This window comes from Aethina tumida, chromosome 5 (assembly GCF_024364675.1).
Source record: "Aethina tumida isolate Nest 87 chromosome 5, icAetTumi1.1, whole genome shotgun sequence".
NCBI lineage: Eukaryota > Metazoa > Arthropoda > Insecta > Coleoptera > Nitidulidae > Aethina > Aethina tumida.
The window spans coordinates 21,513,285-21,533,534 of record NC_065439.1 but is presented as its reverse complement, the minus strand read 5'-3'; the positions used below and the strand labels follow the sequence as shown (position 1 = coordinate 21,533,534).

The window sequence follows — 20,250 nt, the reverse complement described above, 5'->3', positions numbered from 1 at the left end:
GTCGATTTTTTATAAGATAATTACCTTCAACCTCCAAATCCCCATGACAATTCTCAGTCAAAATTTCTGTCATCACGCAAAATGACAAATCCATATATTTTCGTAGAGCTTTTACAATTTGTGTTAAATGATAAATAATAATCTTCAGGAAAAATCGTCTAAACATTCAGTGACCTCATTCCTATCCGTAACATGGGAAAACTGTAAAAAGCGTTTTCGCATAAAAGAAAATCCTGTCCCCAATGATGAACCTTATGGAACTTATAAACTGCCAAAAGGATATCCAAACTATACTTCATCAAAGGAAAAATTATCTTTGGCTAGATCGCCACGAATCAGCAACCATACATTTTCTTCAGACCAACGGGATCTAGAGAGCACTCACAGCTACAATACTGTAATAATTGGAAAGGCATCAGATTATTTTGATAAATATAAAGACAGGAGGCTAAATTTTACATTACTATATAATACTATGTCTTCAAACAGTCCATCGCCTTCATACTATTATGATAAATATTGCGATGATATTCCTGACAACGATCCGCAAAACAAAATTAAAGCACAACGATCTAAAGAAGCCGAAAGGGTCAGGCACAGATCAGATAGTGGCCCAAATAAGGCTGCTCCTAACCGTGAATGTGAATGTACTCATCCAAACGTGAAATGTAAACATATTAAATGTCCCACAAGTGGAAAGGAATATGAAGTGTATGAAAGAGTTGATGATGATAAAAAGGAAAGAAAGCATCGCAAAAAGAAAAAAGAGAAGTGCAAGTGCAAGTGCGAGTGCAAATGCAAATGCAAGAAAAAGAAATACACTTGCCAATGTTGCATAAAAAGAGTGAGTTCCGATTCATGTCCAAGATGTCTAGACTATCACGATCAAATTTGCCAGAGACGTTTAGTCTATAATAATGACGGAAGATCAGTTTATTCAGAAAGATCTGACAATAAGAGTAGGCAATATTGTCCCCATGTCGCAGATACTGGACCTTGTGAATATCAAAGGGACCAAAGGTGCCGCTGTACTTACTGCTATCCAGTATCAAAAGAATCCAAAGAAAGGAAGAAGGAACATATTCAAGAAAAACGATCCGTTCATGAATGCAAATGTGGAGGCAAGGTACGCGTACACGAGCATGTTCCAATCACCAACAGCAACACTATAGTATATCCGAATTCCGAATCTTCGAAAACAGCGTTTAATTGCAAAGAAACTTTGGAGTCTGTAAGGATGATGATCAAAATGGAATCCAGACAGAATTACAGAAATATTACAAACATTTTAAATGAACTGAAGAAACAACGAAGAGATATTGAAGATTTAAAAAAATTGTACTTAAAGACTTACAATGACCAAAAAAATAGTGCGCAAGCCTATGCTATGTATGAACAAATTATGAATGCTAGGGACAAAAGTCCAAGACCTGATCCGGACACAGCTAAAAACAATAAATCTAATTTAAACGAGAATAGACGTGGTACCAAAGTCGCTGACAACTTAGATTTAAAACAAGGAGAAAAAAATTCTAGCCCGTATAAGCGAAGACCAGATCTACAGAAAAATGAGTAAAATTTATCATTAGTTGTGTGGTATGTAAGTGCGTAAGTTAATATTTCAGATTGCGTCAAACGAATCCCACGAGTTCAGCGAAAAAGAATGTCAAAGAGGATGATAGTGCAAGTGAGAAAAATGAAATAAGTACAGAGAAAGAAGATAGTGTGAGATATGATACTCCGCCGCCTGCGCCTTCATCTCCAAGAAGAAGACAACATCGTAAAAAGAAAAAGAGGAATATTTTTCAATTTTGTAAGTATATATAGTATAAGGAAGAACAAAATTTAATTATTACCTTAACATCAATTAAGAACAGTTTTTGTAGAATTTATTACAATGTAAATATTGTAATATTAAATTTTCAAGAACAATTGGACTTAAGCGAGTCAAATTGGTTTGAATTTATCATTAATATTTTCAAATGAAAATCAAAGATTTTTACAATATATTGTCCAGTCTTTCAAAGCGTCATAAATTATTAGAGCAGCTTCTTTGTAGGTTTTTCCTTAGCTTGTTGCTTCCTGATGTATTTGCAACTGTCAATAGCAAAACTGCAATACAAAATTATATTCAATTATATTAAATAAAATATTAAATATTTTTTCAAATTTAGGGAAGAGATCAGAAGATCAGTAGGAGTTGTCATGACTCACCTATGATACATAGGTATGAGGATAGCTGTGGACAAATGTCAAAGGACATGAAAATCAATGAGATACATAAAAGGAGATGCATTCACCACCTTCAATAGCAAGACCACCCCGGTTAGAGTAACAAAAATGACACATATGACTGTCTGTGTCTGACCAATGAGTACCAAATGAACCAATATGCTCCCGTTGCTGTTCCTGTACAACTGAAGATTGGCAGGTGTTGTGTTGTGATGTTCTGTCTTTAGTGCCCTACCTACGAGTGTTATGATCACGTTGTGTTTGTGGTCGAAGCAGTCTTGGCTCAGACGGGTTATGTGGTTGAAGAAAAAAGCTAAGAAGGATGTGGTGATGATTATGAGGATGGACTGTATGACTATGTTACGTAGAATACTAATAAACGAAAATATTGATTAGTATATATTGTGGTTTTATTTATATAAATTATTAAAATGTTACTTTAACTTTTTCAAATATTACATTATAAAGTGCTATAAAAAGAAATTCAATATAATTGTCATTTAAATTAATCCAGAAATGAATTATGGAATCTCTACATAATTTTCTTAAATATATTTAGGATAAGTAGGAATGAGACTACAGTTATAGGTAACAAAAACAGTTTATTGTAAATTGTTCATATGAACAGAGAATGTTTAAAGTAACAGTTTCGTTGTGACTAGAATGATTATTGCAAATAATACTATATCCTACATTCTTCCTCCAATGAGGACATTACAGTCTAATTAAAAATAAAAATTGACTACCAGTAATTTTCAAGTACAGTTGGATTTAAGTGTGTCAAACAGATTTAAATTTATCATTAATGTTTTCAAAAGAGAATCAAAATTTATTACAATATATTGTCTATAAATTGGTCAGTCTTTGAAAGCGTCATAAAATTATTAGGGCCGCTTCTTTATGGGGGTTTTCTCAGCTTCTTGCTTTCTCATGTATTTACAATCATCAATGGCAAAACTGCAACAAATACAAAATTACAATGAATTCAATGAAGTAATAAAAAGTTTTTCAATTTTAAGGAAGCTATCACCACATGGTTTATAAGAATTACCATGACTCACCTATAATACAGAGGTATGAGGATAGCTGTGGACAAGTGCCAAAGGGCATGACAGTCAATGAGATACAAAAAAGGCGGCGCATCTGCTACCTCCAATAGTAAGACCATTCCAGTTAGGGCAACGAAAATGGCACACTTCCACACATATGACTGTCTGTGCCTGACCAATGTGCACCAAACAAACCAGCACGCACCCGTTGTTGTTCCTGTTAAAAAGTACAAATTGAGATTGCCAGGTGTTATTTGTGATGTCTTATGATTTGTATTTTACCTACAAGGATGTTTACGATCATGTTGTATTTGTAGTCGAAGCGGCCTTGGCTCAGGTAGGTCACGTGGCTGAAGAAGAAGGCTAAGAAGAATGTGGCGATGATTATGAGGATCGACTGCATGACTACGTTACGTAGAATTCTAATAAACGAAAATATTGATTACTATATATTGTCATTTTATTTAAATTTTAATATTTTTTTGCTTATAATCAAAATTAAGAAACAAAACATTATACCTGTGTACCATGGTGTAGCAAGTGATTAAAATCATGGAAAATGCACAAGCATAATCCATGAGCTCTGTGAAATGAGAGTCTCTAGTATGAAATACTGTGGACCAAACCCAAGCATTTAGACAAACCTAAAAACGCATAATTTCACAGTTTCCGAAGGAATAGATATTCAATCAGTCATACTAGACAAAATATATGCCACAACCAATAACAAGGACTATCTGGTCGGACCTCCTTTCTAAATTTCATAATCATTTTTAGATGCATATAAAAGTTTAACAATGAGAATAATACAGAAGCTGGTTCTTGTATTCCCAAGACTCTTATGAAGGGCCACTGCAAGATATCTTTATAGTTTAATAAATAAATATCTATTTAACTCATACTTTTCCATAAAATTGTGGTGTATTCAAACCTCTTTGGTGAAAATTTTCTACAGTTTTCCACATACATTCGTGCTTACATTCGTCTCCACAATTCCAATTAAGTAATCTTAAATGTAACGGTTGCTGATCACTCACTAAAAAGTTAATGTTTAGGGCTGAAATAAACAAAAATATTAAACAAAAACAAAATATAACCTTAAAAATAAGTTACCGTCGGCGCAATTCAAATTAGTGCATTTTTCCACGCATTTTAAGAAATGCATGGAATTATCACCGGCAGAGGAAATGCATGAGTTTACTGAGATTATAAATATAAAGGTAGAGATCAAAAAATTCATTGCGGTTAAATGATTAGAAATGACAGGTTAGGAAAATGCGACGTTGCCTAATTTCTAAAAAATATAAATAATTTATATTTACTATTATTATTCATTTTTATTATTATTTTACTACCAGTGTTGTTTATGGTTAGAAATGAAACTAAAATATGTTAAATATTTATTCCTTTATTTATATTTTTGTGTTAATTTTGTTAAAACTGATAATTTATAAAAATAGTGTGGCAATTACCATTTTTAATTATTCTATGATTTTATTGAATTATTTTCAATAAGTCTTTTGTTTGTTGTTGTTAAATAATTTGATGTTGTTATGGAACAAATTATTACTTTGTGTCGTAAAACATTCTTATCAAAATTTTCAATCCAATTAAAAAAATTTCCTGTGCTTTCAGTAAAAAATGACAATGAGTGTCCGAAGAGGTTGTAGAAGGGATGTGGCGACACAACGTGTAACCATTGGAAATTTCTATGGTTTAGATGGGCTGGAGAGCATTTCTCAAACTACTTTAAAAAATGAGGTTTGTGACTATTATTTTATATTAATTATTACTACATTAACAATTTATTAACATTCTTAGAGTGTACAAGATTTATCTACATCTTTACAAAAATCCCAAAGGCTTATCGCAATTAAACTTCCAAAAAGTCAGAGAGTCATTCCACAGGGCAACGAAGATCTCGAATCGGTAATCGCTTCGTCGACGGGTCCGCATAACTAAGAAATATAAAATTCTTCGCTAATATATCACAATTACAGATATACCTTTAATAGAGGGTCGATGCGACGAGATAGATATCCCACTTGGAAGAAGACATGCCGAAACAAACATTCCGAATTCGAACGTCACCGATTTAGAAACGCCTGCAGCTAATGATGCTCAGATTTGCAGAATATGTCTGGACAGTGGTAGCAGAGAAGCTCTAATACAGCCTTGCACCTGTCGTGGTACGGTGGCCAGGGTGCATCTGAAATGCTTGGAGAGATGGATTAGGGAATCCAATCACAGCAGATGCGAGATTTGTCAGGAACGCTATAGGTTTATCCGACGATCAAAGTATGTGATTACAGTTTTTGTTAAAGACTCATATTGACCTAACTTTGTTTTAGTTACACCACTTTCCAATCCATTTGCAAATATCTTCGACATTCTGGTCACCATTGGTACTTTTACAAAAGTCTATTGATCTTGATCGCTTCACTCATTGGAGAGTTTAGCATTGCCTGGCTTTTTATGAATGCCAGCTTTGACATGACCTTCTTGCGTCAAGATTACATTATTCCTCATCCACTTATTAATTCTGTGATTTGGATACTTTGTAAGTAATTGTTGAGAGTTAAATCTACGAAAATATTGTATTATTTTTCCAGGTATGACTTTTTTGGATCATATACTTATATCTATTGTGACAACTGAGATGCTTAGACAATTTTATTTATGGAGGTTTTGGTGTCGACGGTTTCTAAGAGTTTTGATTATAGACCCACCACCTAACTAATTTGTATTAGTTGCTTTCTTTCAAAATTTCCTATCATTGTTAAATAATATATTTAATGTATTATTAAGATGTACCATTTTATTTACCATTTACTCCGATTATTTTTGGATCAAATTTTTATCTATCAATAGTTGAACGAGTATAAATCAAGTCTTATGGAGAAACAAAAGCAAATCAGTAACTAAGTAACAATTTTCGTTTTTTTTGATATCTTGTAATTTTTTTGGGAGAAGAAATTTTTGTCCCGCTATTTAAAGGTCTGTTAAAATTATGAGTAATCCACAAGAAAGTGTAAATGATGAGGTAAGATCATATATATTATATATATTTGGTTTCTTTTTATGATAGTATTTTCTAACTTTTAGATGTTACAAGCTCCATCCGTTAACCGTCCATTCGGTGTTGATGAAGACAAGGAACTGATTCTGATTATGTTGGGTACCGAATAGACCAATGTTGTGAATCAAAATTTTAAAAATTAAAATTGTTTGTTTAAAAATAGTTATGTTTCAAGCTTACATTGTAGTACACAACAATTGACATATGTCAATGAATTATAAATTTCAAAGAGTGTCAAAATCATTATTTCAATCAAAATTTTCTGTGATACTCCAATCTTAAAAATTATGAGCCATACAAATGGATGTCAAAATGTAAAAGTGAAAAACACTAGCCGTACTTTGGATAGGATTGAGGGTATATTGGATAAGGTATGTTTATTTATAAATTTGTTTATATTTTCAAAATTCAAATTTCAGATATTGCCAGGTACATCCAATTGCTCAACTCCTCCACACGAAACACAAACATTAATGTTGCTGCTAAAAGCCAAAGGACTGATACCATACTCTAAAGTCGGACAAACCAAAAATACCATATCAAAAAATTCAAGTGAACCTAAAATGAAAACTAATTCATCCATGGTTAAAAATATGGCGTGTACCGAATCAGAACATGTGTCCAAACAACAAAGCAATCACGAGGTAATTTTGTCTGGCAATACTTCTAAAATGTTAACCGGTGGTTTTTTCAGCCGTCTACAGATGATATTTGTCGTATATGCCATGAATTAGGAAACAAGAGCGACTTAGTTAGACCGTGCAAGTGCAGAGGCACAATGGCTTTAGTACATCTAAAATGTTTAGTAACTTGGATTAGGGAGTCAAACCATAGTGACTGCGAAGTGTGCCACCATCATTATAAAGTCATACGACAACCAAAGTTTGTATCTGGGGTTTCGCAGATGATTAGATTTCCGAGAGCCTTTTTGTAGGTACACCATTTTCAAATCAGTTTTTGTGTTTCTGAAGAACTCTGGTAACCACTTGGGAGATATTATAGCAGATTTGGTTAATTTTTCTATTTTTACACCTTGCATAGTTGCATCTAGACATCTGTTGAAGATGAGCTGTGAAACTTTAGTGGCTAACAACATAGTGATAAGGGGTTCACTTCTTGCCAATTTGCTTACGGCATCATCAATAATTGGTTGGTTGAACATAAGATAAATGTGTGTTGTAGATTTCAGCGCCACTTTTTAGGAATGGCTTTCATGGATTTCTTGTATGCTTTTTGGCTGATAACTCAATTGCAAAAACACTACAGGATTTGGAAGAAATGGTATCTAAGTAATCAGGACGTTGTAGTGCAACTGTGAACATGCCATATCGGATGAATTTTTATTTTATGCTTAAACATCACAATCGTTTTATTTGTTAAACAATTGTTTTGATTGAAATAAACGTTTATATTTTAAGTAGCGTTTTGCTTGATTTTAAATAATCTTTATGGGTTTTTCAAAAGTTAGGAATATTGAACAATGTATATAAAAATCATATTGACGACGATTTTTTTTTGTTTTTTAAAAATTTTGATTTAAAAGTAAATTCTGACGAAAAAATATAAATAATAAATTTAACAAAACGAAATTTTTGTTTTTCGATAATATTGTATAAAAAAAGAAATATTATTTTTATCAGTCAGATTAAAATCATTTATCATTTAAAAGTCAAGTACAATTAAAGAGAACCTTTCTATTCATAAATATTTTATATATATATTTTTTAACATTTGGTTAATTGGTTATCAAGCTAGGTAGTCATTTCAAATCCGACTTGACGCAAAGCAAATGTAGGACAACAAACACGAAAGTTCGGACTCCTCCGTACAGATGGCAAACGAACAGGAAATCATAGACCGCTGCGTCACCTCGAGGGGATTCCGCGCAGCGTCTCGAGATGACGCCAGCGTCGGTTGCAAGAGACAACAAAATTCGAATCTGTTCAGTCGCCATCTTCGCGTGTGAATGTAATAGTGCAGTCTGCGGTGCCGAGCGTATATTCCGAGCGAGATGGATATATAGTGTATATTTAGAATGTATATTCGCAGTATGTGTCGTTGTTTGAGGTGCTGCCGTGCAAAAAGTGTTTGATGTGAAATTTGTCAGTGAGACCTACTGTGGAAATGGATTTGCATTTTGTTGGGGAACAGCTGTAATTTGACGTTTTGTTTTGGTACGTACGAGATGTGCGCCCTTTTTTTATTCCTCTCAACAACTTGTGTAGCATCGCGCCAACCATTCCGCGACGAACGCGATCCGGTGGAATGCGTGGTCGCGTGATTTTCGGCGGTTTTTCGTCGCGGGGTGCCCGCGAACGGGCGAGTGCACCGTGCGTCCAGAAAAACACACCGTTGCACCGTTACAGGTTGTTGTTTGAATGCCGGCCTTCCACCGGAACGGGTTTATTTTTAATTGCGACGGGATGATCGTCGCCGGTCCAACTCTCAAACGCCGCTCTGTTCTTGTTCGTCTTTATTGGAAAAAAGAGTCCGATGGTGCTTTTCGATTGTCGGCGTAATCAGAGATGAGGGAATCTGATTGTGATTTGAGAAATGTGCATCGCACGATCCGGTCACGTTGGATTTGTGCAGAACGGTCAAACGAACAAGTGTCTATCTGTCTTGGATTACAGTACAAATATTCAGTGTTGGAACATTTAAACATCTCGCTGTTTATTTTAACATATTTAAACTAACGCACATTTTTATAAAAAGTAAAATTTAGTTTTTTATTGTTTATTCGTAAAACAATTACTATATATTTTATATGTATTATCAAAAATATATATTTGAAGATTTAATAATTAGTTTGAAATAAATAAAAAAAAACTATGTTTATTGTATTTTGTGTAATAACCATAATTTTTAATATGTTTATAATAATTAATTCATATTTAAATTTAATTAGATTTTCCTTGAAATAAAAAAAGGTTCTTCAAAATCAACATAATTATTTTTAGGTTTGTTACTAATAGTTATTTAATTTTTTATATGTTACATTTCTCCACAAGTAAATATTGCAAATTTTATTTAATAGGTTTTTATATAATAATTTATAAATACTTAATTTTGTATTAAATGTTGTTAGATAATCAAAAATTATATATATATATATATATATATATATATATATATATATATATATATATATATATATAAATGAATATATAAATATTTTTTATATAAGTTACAAAATTTGGTTTATTTTGTTTTTTATAAAATCCTAATTTAACATTAAAATTTTGATTAAATATACGTTTTTAATCTCATTTTATTATTTATTCTTAAAATTATGCTAAATTAAAAAATAATATTGAATAGTTTTAATTTTGTATAAATTAGAGAAAATGTTATTATTTCTATCCATAAATCAATAATTATAAATTTTAATATACCTATATTTAATAATTAATATTTTGATTAAATATAGGTTTTTAATCTCATTTCATTATTTATTCTTAAAATTAAGCTAAATTAAAAAATAATATTGAATAGTTTTAAATTATGTATAAATTAGAAAAAAAAATGATATTATTTTTATCCATAAATCGATAATTATAAATTTTAATATGCCTTTAATAATTAATACATATTTTTTTATATAAAATCCTGATGTAACATTAAAATTTTGATTAAATATATGTTTTTAATCTCATTTCATTATTTATTCTTAAAATTAAGCTAAATTAAAAAATAATATTGAATAGTTTTAATTTTGTATAAATTAGAGAAAAATGATATTATTTCTATCCATAAATCAATAATTATAAATTTTAATATACTTATATTTAATAATTAATATTTTTTTTATATAAAATCCTGATTTAACATTAAAATTTTGATTAAATATAGGTTTTTAATCTCGTTTCATTATTTATTCTTAAAATTAAGCTAAATTAAAAAAAAATATTGAATAGTTTTAAATTATGTATAAATTAGAAAAAAAAAATTATATTATTTTTATCCATAAATCAATAATTATAAATTTTAATATGCCTTTAATAATTAATACATATTTTTTTATATAAAATCCTGATGTAACATTAAAATTTTGATTAAATATATGTTTTTAATCTCATTTCATTATTTATTCTTAAAATTAAGCTAAATTAAAAAGTAATATTGAATAGTTTTAAATTATGTATAAATTAGAAAAAAATGATATTATATTTATCCATAAATCAATAATTATAAATTTTAATATGCCTATATTTAATAATTAATAAATACTTTTTATTAATATATTTTACTAAATAAAGAAAAATTTAAATAAATCTGTTAATTTTCTATTATGTTTAATTCCTTACATTAAATTAAATTAAACATTTTTAACGTAACAGTTAAATTTAAAAAATGAATAGATAAATAACATTTTTATTCTTTAAATTAATTAAAATCATAATAGTAAACTGCTTTAAATTAAAATACGAATAAATTAAAAAATATCATATTATATTTATTTATAACTAAGTGTTTAATTTTTTAAATTAAATTGGATTAGATCCTAATTTAACATTAAAATTTTATTTCTTTTTTTAATTTCAATTGGTCACATATTTGTCACAAAAAAATACTTAATTTTAATACTAAATAAATAACAATTATAAATTTTAATATGTTATAAATGCTTAATATTAATTTAGGTTAGTTAAAAATACTATGATTTGATTATATACTAATTTAATTAAAAATTACATATAATATGGAATTTATAAAAAGGAATCAAACACAATATTAATGACTTAACGATTAATGCTTTAAATTTAACCTCAACTTAATAAACTTTTATTTTACTTGGTGATTTTAAAAGCTTTATTTCAGCAATTTTCTCGTAATTCCCAATTTTTTATTGTGCACATTAACGTTTCAATTAGATTTATGCACTGCAAACTTTTTGTCGGATTTCTACAAAACAGTCCGCCTTCTTGTAAACTCGAACCCGAAGTTACGAAGCGATGACGTCGAAGAAAAAAAAAAAATGACGGATCGCAATTAACGTTGAAGTGAAATGTGTACCGCATTTTTTCCGAAACCTAAAACAAGAACGTTTCTCCGAAACTGTCGCCGTACTCTAAATTTGACTCGGCCCGATGAAAAAAACCGTCAAAATATTTACTTCGCATTTTACGGGGCCCACCGATATAAATTACGAACGTCCCAACATTTTTATACTCCGGTCACGTTGGATCCACGTAAAATATTCGAAATAAACACCATCATAATTCGTTGTAATTGCGACGCGTGAGCACCATTTAGATCTCGGTCTTATCAACATCATCCATCACGTGTTAATTGTTGTTGCTGGTGTTTTAATAATAATATTATACGGGTTTAATTGTTTAATATAAAGAGTCGGGTTTTTTTTTCTGTGGCGTGCTTTCAAATTTTACGTGACAGTGATTCATTATCGATTAATGAAATGGGTGTTCATTAAGAGATTATAAAAATCCGAATATTTTCCTAAGATTATTCAAAACAAACGTTCCTGGGTGTATCGATAAAATCGTGGAGTAAACTTTACATGTCGCTTTGTAACCCTTGTCGTCTATAAAGTAAATAAACACGGGCGTAACTTAAACAAACTCCGTACATTATATCCGGCATCACTTTCGGCTTGTCTGTGTGTCTGTGTGTCTGTGTGTATTAAAATAAAAACTGTCACATCACGAAACATGAATGGAATGGAGGAGGAAACGATTCCAGAACTCAAAGCGAATGTAAATCGGAGTTAATCTTCCCGCCTTTGATATCGACCATGTCCCCGGTATGGCTGAATGTAACACGATAAATCCAACCTTGAAAATGTGTGTTAAATCATATATTATTTATATAGCACACATATTACTATTTATTGTCAATTAGGTAATGCTTACCTCTTATTAAATTCAATCAAAATATTCTATATTTTATTTCACATAATTACACTATATTCATTTTATACATACATTCATAGAAAAAAGTTTTGAATTGTTTATATTACAGTAGTTAATAATGAACGATTTAAGTAAAATTATGCTTTATGTGCCTATCAAGAATTGTATCTATACTACGAGGTTTGTCTGCTCTGGGACGACACACAACAGATCCATAAGTATCAAATTTATTCATAATTTTGGATATGATCCCTTTATTGATGTGAAGAATTTCAGAAATATGATTGTACGACATATCCTCATGTCTAAAGTTTACTATTCATTTTCGTAAGGCGATATATTATATTATTATTATTATTATTTTGTATTTTAATATACAGAGTGTTTATTTTAATATCATCACAACTATCACAATAGTTCATTTGCCTATTTTAAACAATTATATTCTAAGATTTCCAAACTTTTGTCCAGGAGTGTATATCAAAATATGAGAATTATTATGACTCGAACTAAATATTTGGCCCATCCTTTGATAAGTCGAATTTCTGCTGTCTCAGGTAAACTCTTTGAGTTTTTTCCTTTTCGATGATACCTGTATTATGCCCAAACGGCATTCTCTGTCGACAACAATTCTAAAACCAATTATCGATTGATTAGAATAATGACCTGTAACTCCAACAATTTACTTTAAGATGTTTACACGATTACAACATCTTAAATTCTAAATGGAAGTACATTTTACTAAGTGTTTTTCCAATTAAATGTCTTAAAAAAACTAAAATGTCGACAATGCTATTCTAGAATGATTTAATCGCAGCTTTTTTTGAAAATGAAAAGAAAAATCCTTCTGTCAAACACAAATATCTGATATTTTTGTATTAAAATAACTTTACATAATATAATAAATAATAATAAAATTTTATTTTTGATAAGAAGTGAAGACATTGTAAAATGTATCTTTAATATAAATAGATTTTTATTAAAAAATTTGATTGTTTCACGAAAAATGAAGAGGAATTACAATACTTGCTGCTAGTTATAAGTCAATACAGCAAAAAATTGCCAAATTGTAGTAAGAGTCTGTTAGTGTAATGATATATACTACTTTGATTATAATAAACAATGAATTTTTTTAGTAAAAATCTATTTATTTAAATAAAATGCTTAATTTTAAGCAGTAAAATAACATTTATTTATTAAAATTTTTAGTTTTCAGCAGGTAACTTATGATCTGTAAAAAATATCAAAAACTTTTTCGGAGATAAATTATAGGAAATTGAATTCTCTACAAAAAATGTCATATAAAATTTTCCCATAAAGTTGATGGTTGCGTCAGAAAATGAGAAAAATGTCAAAATTTTAAATCAATCCAACTCTAATGTTAAATAACTTTTGAAAAAATGAATATATCAAAAAACTTTAAGAGACATTTTTTGTAGAGCATTAAATTTTCTATAAGAATCTGTTTTGATCATTTTGAAATATTATCCCTAACGAGAGATTAAAAATTTCAAAATCCAAGAGAACACCGTTCCCGTGTTATTTAAACAGGAAATTAAACTTTACGATACGATTTAATATTAAGAGTTGTAACATTCACAGTATTTTTTTACCATTTCCAACAAGATTTTCGATATAAATAAGAAAAAAAAATTTGTTGATTTTTTTGAAACAATCTAATAAATATACATTTATAAATTTTTAGTTATGTATTTTATTTAATAACTTGAAGTCTTGATAACTCGAATTTTTTTGTGGCAAATCATGATTCGAGTAATCCAAGAATATCGAATATATATTAATAAATTGCAATAATTTTGATTATTACTGTAAATCAAGCCGAAAAATATTGGTTGATTTAGTGAAAGACGATACTTTCGTCTCGCTTATTAAAAATATAAAACTGACTTCTCCATATCAATTTTCTTGTATAACAGTCTATACTATTGAAAATAAGCATTTTTAGAATATAAATGACTAGATATGCACGACCACCACATACATTTATCTTTCTTGTGTGTTTGTTTAGGTTGATTAAATATTTAATAGAGTAAGATCTGTGAAGTTTATATTATTTACTTCATCATACAAATGATTTAAAAACTCTAGTCTATTTAAAAAATAACTAATACAATTTTATATTTCTGAATTCATGAATTACGAAGTGTTTATTCATTATCTTCAATTTCCAGATCTGAAACATACGCGTTCATGTTCTTTGTTTTCAACTCGAATTAAAACATGCACTTAACCAAACAGAAAGTTCTCCTCGTTCAACTCGATCCCGATTCGATGGCGTGATCTCGGGATTACGAACCCAACACGAGCAGAATCAGATTGTTTCGATTTTTTATCGAAAATAATTATTGCAAACCAATCATAACACCTGCGCCTCGATGAATCACCGTTTGAAACACGATCCGATTTTCTTGTCACAAATGAACTGTTTATTTATTGTTAACCTTCACGGCGTCGCTTTGTTTACGTTGTCCGGCTTATCGTCCGCATTATCGTTCATCCAATTGCTAATGCGGCTCATTTTTTTATCGTTTTCGCTCACAATTTTTGTAATTAAAAAGTAAAAGGCGCGAAGAAAGTGAAAAAAACAGCCGGATTTAGATCTCCGGTTAATTATGGCGTCCCACGCAAGCGGACAAATCCAGTCCCATCTCGGGATTTAATTACGAAATTTAATTGATAAATTTAAACGTGCATTGCGCTTTCACCGGCTTATTTGGACGTATCGCGAATTTTCCCCCCTTATTGCGACAGATGGTGACCGTAACTGTTATCGCAGTCCATTATCAGTTATCTCTGTAACAGATAAAAAGGTTCCCTTTCATTTCGGATCAATACTATTTTATGGTTTTATTGTTATAAGTTATAAGTTTATTGTTATACCATTTAATATTATATTATGTCAAATATTATGTACTTAAGTAAACTATTAATTCATGGTGATTATTATAAGAACATCTCCATTAAATGAACTGGCTTCAACTATCGAATTGTTTAATTTCATCCTATTAATATTTTTTATTATAACAATATAGTAAATTGCAGTAGACTTATAGGAATTATCGAATTATTTCATTCGAATAGTTTTATTCGTAATAATTTATAAAATAAGTATAAACTATTGAATAATAGTGATAATTGAATAAGGATCTAAACGTCTACAATAAATCAACTACTTTCAACTATCGAATAAATTCAATTAAATTATTTAATTTTATTCAATTCATACTTTGTTGATTATAGCAATACAGTATACCAATAGGAATTAGTGATAGGAACTATCGTAAATGAATGTATCCAACTATCATAGTCTTATTCGATATTATACTTGTAGCACTTTACGAAGTGTCTAAATAACTCTCAAATGATGGTCATTATCGAATAGGGAATCCCTTCTGGACAACTACATTAAATCCATTACGTTCAATTATCGAATAACTTCAATCGAATTGTTTAATTTCATTCAATTTATCTATTGCTGATTGTAACAATACAGTAGTATACTGCACTAGTAATTAAGTAATTAGTTATGGACACTGTCGAATGATGGAAACTATTGAACAATTAATAAATTTGACACTTTACTTGCAATAGCTTATAAAATTATGCTCAAATAAAACATTGGATGATGGTGACCATCGAATATCCGATCCATACTGAATGACTACAATAAATGAATTATGCTCAACTATCTAATAAATAAAATCGAACTGTCTAAAATCATTCAATTCATATTTTGTTGATTATAATAATAATAATAGTAATCAGTTAATGATGGAAAATACCACATTAGTCGAATAAATTGATAATTTTTATCAGATACGCTAATAGTAACAAAAATGTAGTTACTTATCGAATAATTCGGTAGTTTTCATTCAATAGTTTCCATTCAAAAATTACTCAAGTATGTTCTTATTGTCTTTTGATCATGTTTAAAAGAAAAGAAATAACAGTGACACTAAAATTTTATAACCCAATAAAACACAATCGTTGTAAGTTATGCTATTGTTTTGAAAATCTGGGACTAATGTGTGGGGTAAATGCACAATAAGTTGTTTATGCCTTCATTTATTTCAATCTAACGATAAAGTGAGCAATTTCGTTCAGTCCCAATAAAGCTTCAACAATGGCACAGTGTGTTCGAATTACGAGTACGACTATATTGATTTAAACAAAAATGCGACAATTAAATTTTACACTTGCCTGTCAGCCTTGGAAAAAAAAGTCTAGTGTCTAATTAAACGAACTCGCGGCATTAATGAAAATAATCAATCATACGGAACCCTGACATCGTAATTATCATCGATAATATACGATACCGATTTGTAAAAAAAACTTAATTATTTGCTAATTAGTTGTAAAGTATTACAGCAACTATCCGACTTGACCGAGCGTCCGAATTTAGTGTTGCCCAACAAGTTTATTAATAAACTGAATAATCCCCAATAAATTCAGGATTTGATTAACAGAATTATTTTTGTTCGGTCCGTATTTGGACAATAAACTACAATTTACATATTTCCTAACATACGACTGCGGTTACATAATTCCGATACGTTCTAGTTTTATTGTTATGAAACTTCGGTTTTAGCCCCGGGCCAAACGTGTTTCGGGAATTTAAATATTAAAACCACACGAATTGTACGAAACAATCGGTATCGTTTCGATCTGATTATTTTTTACAGTGGGCATAGAAATGGTATAGTTTTTTTGCTTTTTTGGGCACATCTTAAAAGGGCCGGAGATATTACTTTAAACATTCATACAATAGTACAGCACGTATAGGCTGCTATAAAAGAATATTGGATATTGAGAACACAATTTTATGATATTTTTTCATAAGGAAGACGAAAGTATCATCCTTCATTAAATCAACGAATATTTTTCTGTTTATAAGTAAATTTATAATTTATATACTCAGAGTCCAACTCATCTTTGAATTGGGTAGGAGTATTGCCCTTCAACAACAAAAATATAATAATAGCTCGATACTTTTTTCCATTTTCACAAAAAAACTCACATCGATTCACTCAAACGACTGTCAACTAATAACTGCTCGCCCAAAATGGCCTAAACTTTGGTGAGTAACTGTCAAAAGATGCACATTTACGTTCATCAGTTTTTATTGACGAATGCCACCAAGAAACCCTTGAGGTCGGAAACTTTTCAGACCACTCTCGTATATATTTATATTTGCCTATTTTCAATTTCCATAAAGCTATATAGCTATAAATTAGAAACGTGCTTAAAAATTGACACCCTTCACTACTTTAATAACATTATGTCAACTAATAACTGCTCGCCCAAAATGGACTAAAATTTGGTGAGTAACTGTCAAAAGATTCACATCTACGTTCACTAGTTTTTATTGACGAGTGTCACCAGGAAACCCTTGAGGTCGGAAACTTTTCAGACCACTCTCGTATATATTCTATATTTGCCTATTTTCAATTTCCATAAAGCTATATAGCTATAAATTAGAAACATGCATAAAAATTGCCATCCTTCACCACTTTAATAACATTATGTCCTCCCATATCATTATAGACAAACACATACAACTTCATTGAGCCAAAAAGGATGTGTTAAATCATTAAAGCAGTCAATTCAAGTGAAACAGGGTCAAGAGTCGTGTTAGCTATTCGTTCGAACTATTTTGTTTTTGTCTGCAACAATATAACTGTTAAGAATTAATAATTTTTTTACTTCCTATCAAAGAATTTTTGGCAATCAATTTTTTTGCCTTCGATCTTGCGTGCGAAATCGAAATCGGCGTGGAAATAACAGAAATAATCGGCCGTTTGCTGCCGATGACTCATGGCGTCCAACAGTGGCGTGACAACGACAATCGATAACGTGCCGTAATATCCACGCGATCCAATTTTAACGATCACAGGTGGTGGGTTTTCGGGACGCACTGAATTCTGATGCATTGTCAGACAATAGTGGCGCTAGGAGGTCCTCATCCCTGGGGAATCCACTCGCGAGGGCGCCACCCCTTGTTTACCGTAAGATAGGATGACGTGGTGAACACAAAAGGGGTGGCGAACTTATCGCAAGTGCGACCCCAAAGCATGTCCGTCTTGTTCTATGAAGCTGACCTAAAAGGAAACACGGCACGGGAGTATAAATTAATAAATATTGGCCCTTTGTGTGACACTGCGACCACTTGGACATTGGCAATCCCCAGGTCACCGAGCACTGTTTTGTTACGCGTAAATATCGGAGCAAACCACTCATTGTGTCCATTATGCTGTTGTTAGGTGCTCCCTTGCATTCATTAAACAAGCCACCCTCTGTTTGCCTACGGCACAGACGTGCTACAACACTTGTTTGTGTCAAACGTAACGGTGTTGCCACTCCACCCCAGACGCATTGTTCGAATAGTTTAAACTACGCTTTTTTAATGGACTAATCATGATTTATGGGGCCAGGCGGATTAGGCAATTGAACGGCACGGTGTCAATCAGTGCGGAGACACGCTGCACTTATCGAAAACACCATTTATCACGCCAGACAGTGTCAGTGGTACCAGACATAATGGCGATTTAATTTAATTTAAAAACAATGTGTGCATCGGCCTCCCAAAACGGTTTATCAAAAAGCTAATTTTTGAGATGGATTACGAAACGTGATCCAAGCTGGCGAATTGAGGTCAGGCGAGTGAAGGAAACCACTGCCGGGCAATTAATAAATTTTGGCCTGTCGGTGTGCGTTTACTCGTAAATTTCTTGTTGTTTTTTTTTACTAGTATTCCGCTAGTAAGACAGTCACGCACAACAGACCCCGGTTTCAGCTGAAACGACGCCTGGGTCGATAAAAAAGTGAATTGGAGAAGGGAAATTGTAAAAATGTGAAGGTTGAATTTGTAGTACTACAACTTTTAATTATATGTACGGTATTATGTAATTTTTGACTATTATATTTTAAGTTAATTTAATAAGATCTTTGGAACCTGAGCAGTAGTTTTGAACAGAACATTTATCAAATGAAGAAACATCCCACGTGTTTCTTATGGTATGTAAGCTTTGTTAAAAATTGTTTGTCTTATAAACAGAAGAATAATTATAACAGAGATTATATGCCAAATAAACCACTTCTGAACCAGTATTTAGATAAACGTATGTTTCTGTATACAGATTCTAGTCTTCATTTAATAAGTTCAGTTCAAATATATCTTAGATGTTTCTTATATTATGTTAGTTTAGTCAAAAATTAGTTGTTATAAATAGAAGATTAGTGAAAATTCATTGCCAAATCAATGTATACAGATTCTAGTTTTCAATTTCTAAAAGTTCAAACATACTCATTTATTGAAGCCATATTTATTGAAGATTAGTTAAGTGTTATAAACAAAAGAATATTGTAGATTTCATAACCACTGAACCAGAATTTAGATAAGTGTATGTTACTGTATACAAATTCCAGTCCTCATTTACTAAGAGTTCAAATACATCCTACGTGTTTATTATGTTATGTTACTTTAGTTAAAAATTAGTTAAGTATTACAAATAGAAGAATACTAGAGATTATATGCCAAATAAACCACTTCTGAACGAGTAATTAGATAAATGTATGTTTCTGTAGTCTTCATTTAATAAGACTTCAAATAGTTTCTAGGTGTTTCTTATTTTATGCCAGTTTTGTGTCATGCCAAATCAACCAGACCTAAATCTGAACTTATGGAATATAAGTGTATGTTTTTATATACAGATTTTATATATCATTTACTAAAAGTTCAAATATGCCATACATTTTCCTTATTTTATGCAAAATTGGTTATTAACTAGTTAATGATAAAAAATAATCTGAAACCGATATATGTCTATACACAGATTCTAGCCTTCATGTGACGTTTCTTGTTTAATATTACATTAGTTACAAATTGGTTGAGTGAAAGAAACCCATCAATATGGGTTCCATGAAAAAAATCACTTCAGAACCCGATCCCTTTAGCTTTCAATTAAATTTTTAGGAATGTTTCAAAATTACTCCAAAT

At 30.6% G+C, this 20,250-nt stretch overlaps 4 protein-coding genes across 14 annotated transcripts in view; 3 read left to right on the top strand and 1 right to left on the bottom strand.

Moving 5' to 3' along the window:
- Positions 1 to 66: 66 nt before the first annotated feature.
- Positions 67 to 2,632, top strand: LOC109604344 (glutamic acid-rich protein-like). Its single transcript, XM_020020863.2, has 3 exons — positions 67 to 1,572; positions 1,626 to 1,813; positions 2,175 to 2,632. The coding sequence occupies exons 1-3, from the start codon at positions 128 to 130 to the stop codon at positions 2,195 to 2,197; spliced, it is 1,656 nt and encodes a 551-aa protein (XP_019876422.2). The 5' UTR covers positions 67 to 127; the 3' UTR covers positions 2,198 to 2,632.
- Positions 2,633 to 2,814: 182 nt separating this feature from the next.
- LOC109604345 (post-GPI attachment to proteins factor 3) lies at positions 2,815 to 4,549 on the bottom strand. 2 transcript variants are annotated; one of them, XR_007548076.1, is made up of 7 exons: positions 4,395 to 4,549; positions 4,184 to 4,338; positions 3,981 to 4,133; positions 3,801 to 3,925; positions 3,568 to 3,703; positions 3,294 to 3,498; positions 2,815 to 3,189 (listed from the first exon to the last, which is right to left on the bottom strand). XR_007548076.1 is itself a non-coding variant. In XM_020020864.2 (7 exons), exons 1-7 carry the CDS (start codon positions 4,519 to 4,521, stop codon positions 3,117 to 3,119), a joined length of 978 nt encoding a protein of 325 aa, XP_019876423.2. In that variant the 5' UTR covers positions 4,522 to 4,549; the 3' UTR covers positions 2,815 to 3,116. The 2 variants fall into 2 exon arrangements, 1 of the variants encoding a protein (XP_019876423.2); XM_020020864.2 differs by having other exon boundaries at positions 3,564 to 3,703.
- Positions 4,550 to 4,853: 304 nt separating this feature from the next.
- Positions 4,854 to 7,777, top strand: LOC109604342 (E3 ubiquitin-protein ligase MARCHF2). 2 transcript variants are annotated; one of them, XM_020020860.2, is made up of 8 exons: positions 5,438 to 5,579; positions 5,633 to 5,841; positions 5,894 to 6,324; positions 6,387 to 6,731; positions 6,780 to 7,004; positions 7,055 to 7,242; positions 7,295 to 7,509; positions 7,563 to 7,777. In XM_020020860.2, exons 4-8 carry the CDS (start codon positions 6,648 to 6,650, stop codon positions 7,676 to 7,678), a joined length of 828 nt encoding a protein of 275 aa, XP_019876419.1. In that variant the 5' UTR covers positions 5,438 to 5,579; positions 5,633 to 5,841; positions 5,894 to 6,324; positions 6,387 to 6,647; the 3' UTR covers positions 7,679 to 7,777. The 2 variants fall into 2 exon arrangements, with proteins under 2 accessions (XP_049823855.1, XP_019876419.1); XM_049967898.1 differs by lacking the exons at positions 6,387 to 6,731; positions 6,780 to 7,004; positions 7,055 to 7,242; positions 7,295 to 7,509; positions 7,563 to 7,777 and adding exons at positions 4,854 to 5,042; positions 5,103 to 5,229 and having other exon boundaries at positions 5,282 to 5,579; positions 5,894 to 6,088.
- Positions 7,778 to 8,340: 563 nt separating this feature from the next.
- Positions 8,341 to 20,250, top strand: part of LOC109604795 (rho GTPase-activating protein 21-B) — a 222,498-nt gene continuing 210,588 nt past the window's right edge. For all 9 annotated transcript variants that reach the window (XM_049967997.1, XM_049968001.1, XM_049968000.1 and 6 more), the window contains exon 1: positions 8,341 to 8,534. The gene's annotated coding sequence lies outside the window, so the exon portion shown is untranslated. The remainder of the gene's footprint in view (positions 8,535 to 20,250) is intronic.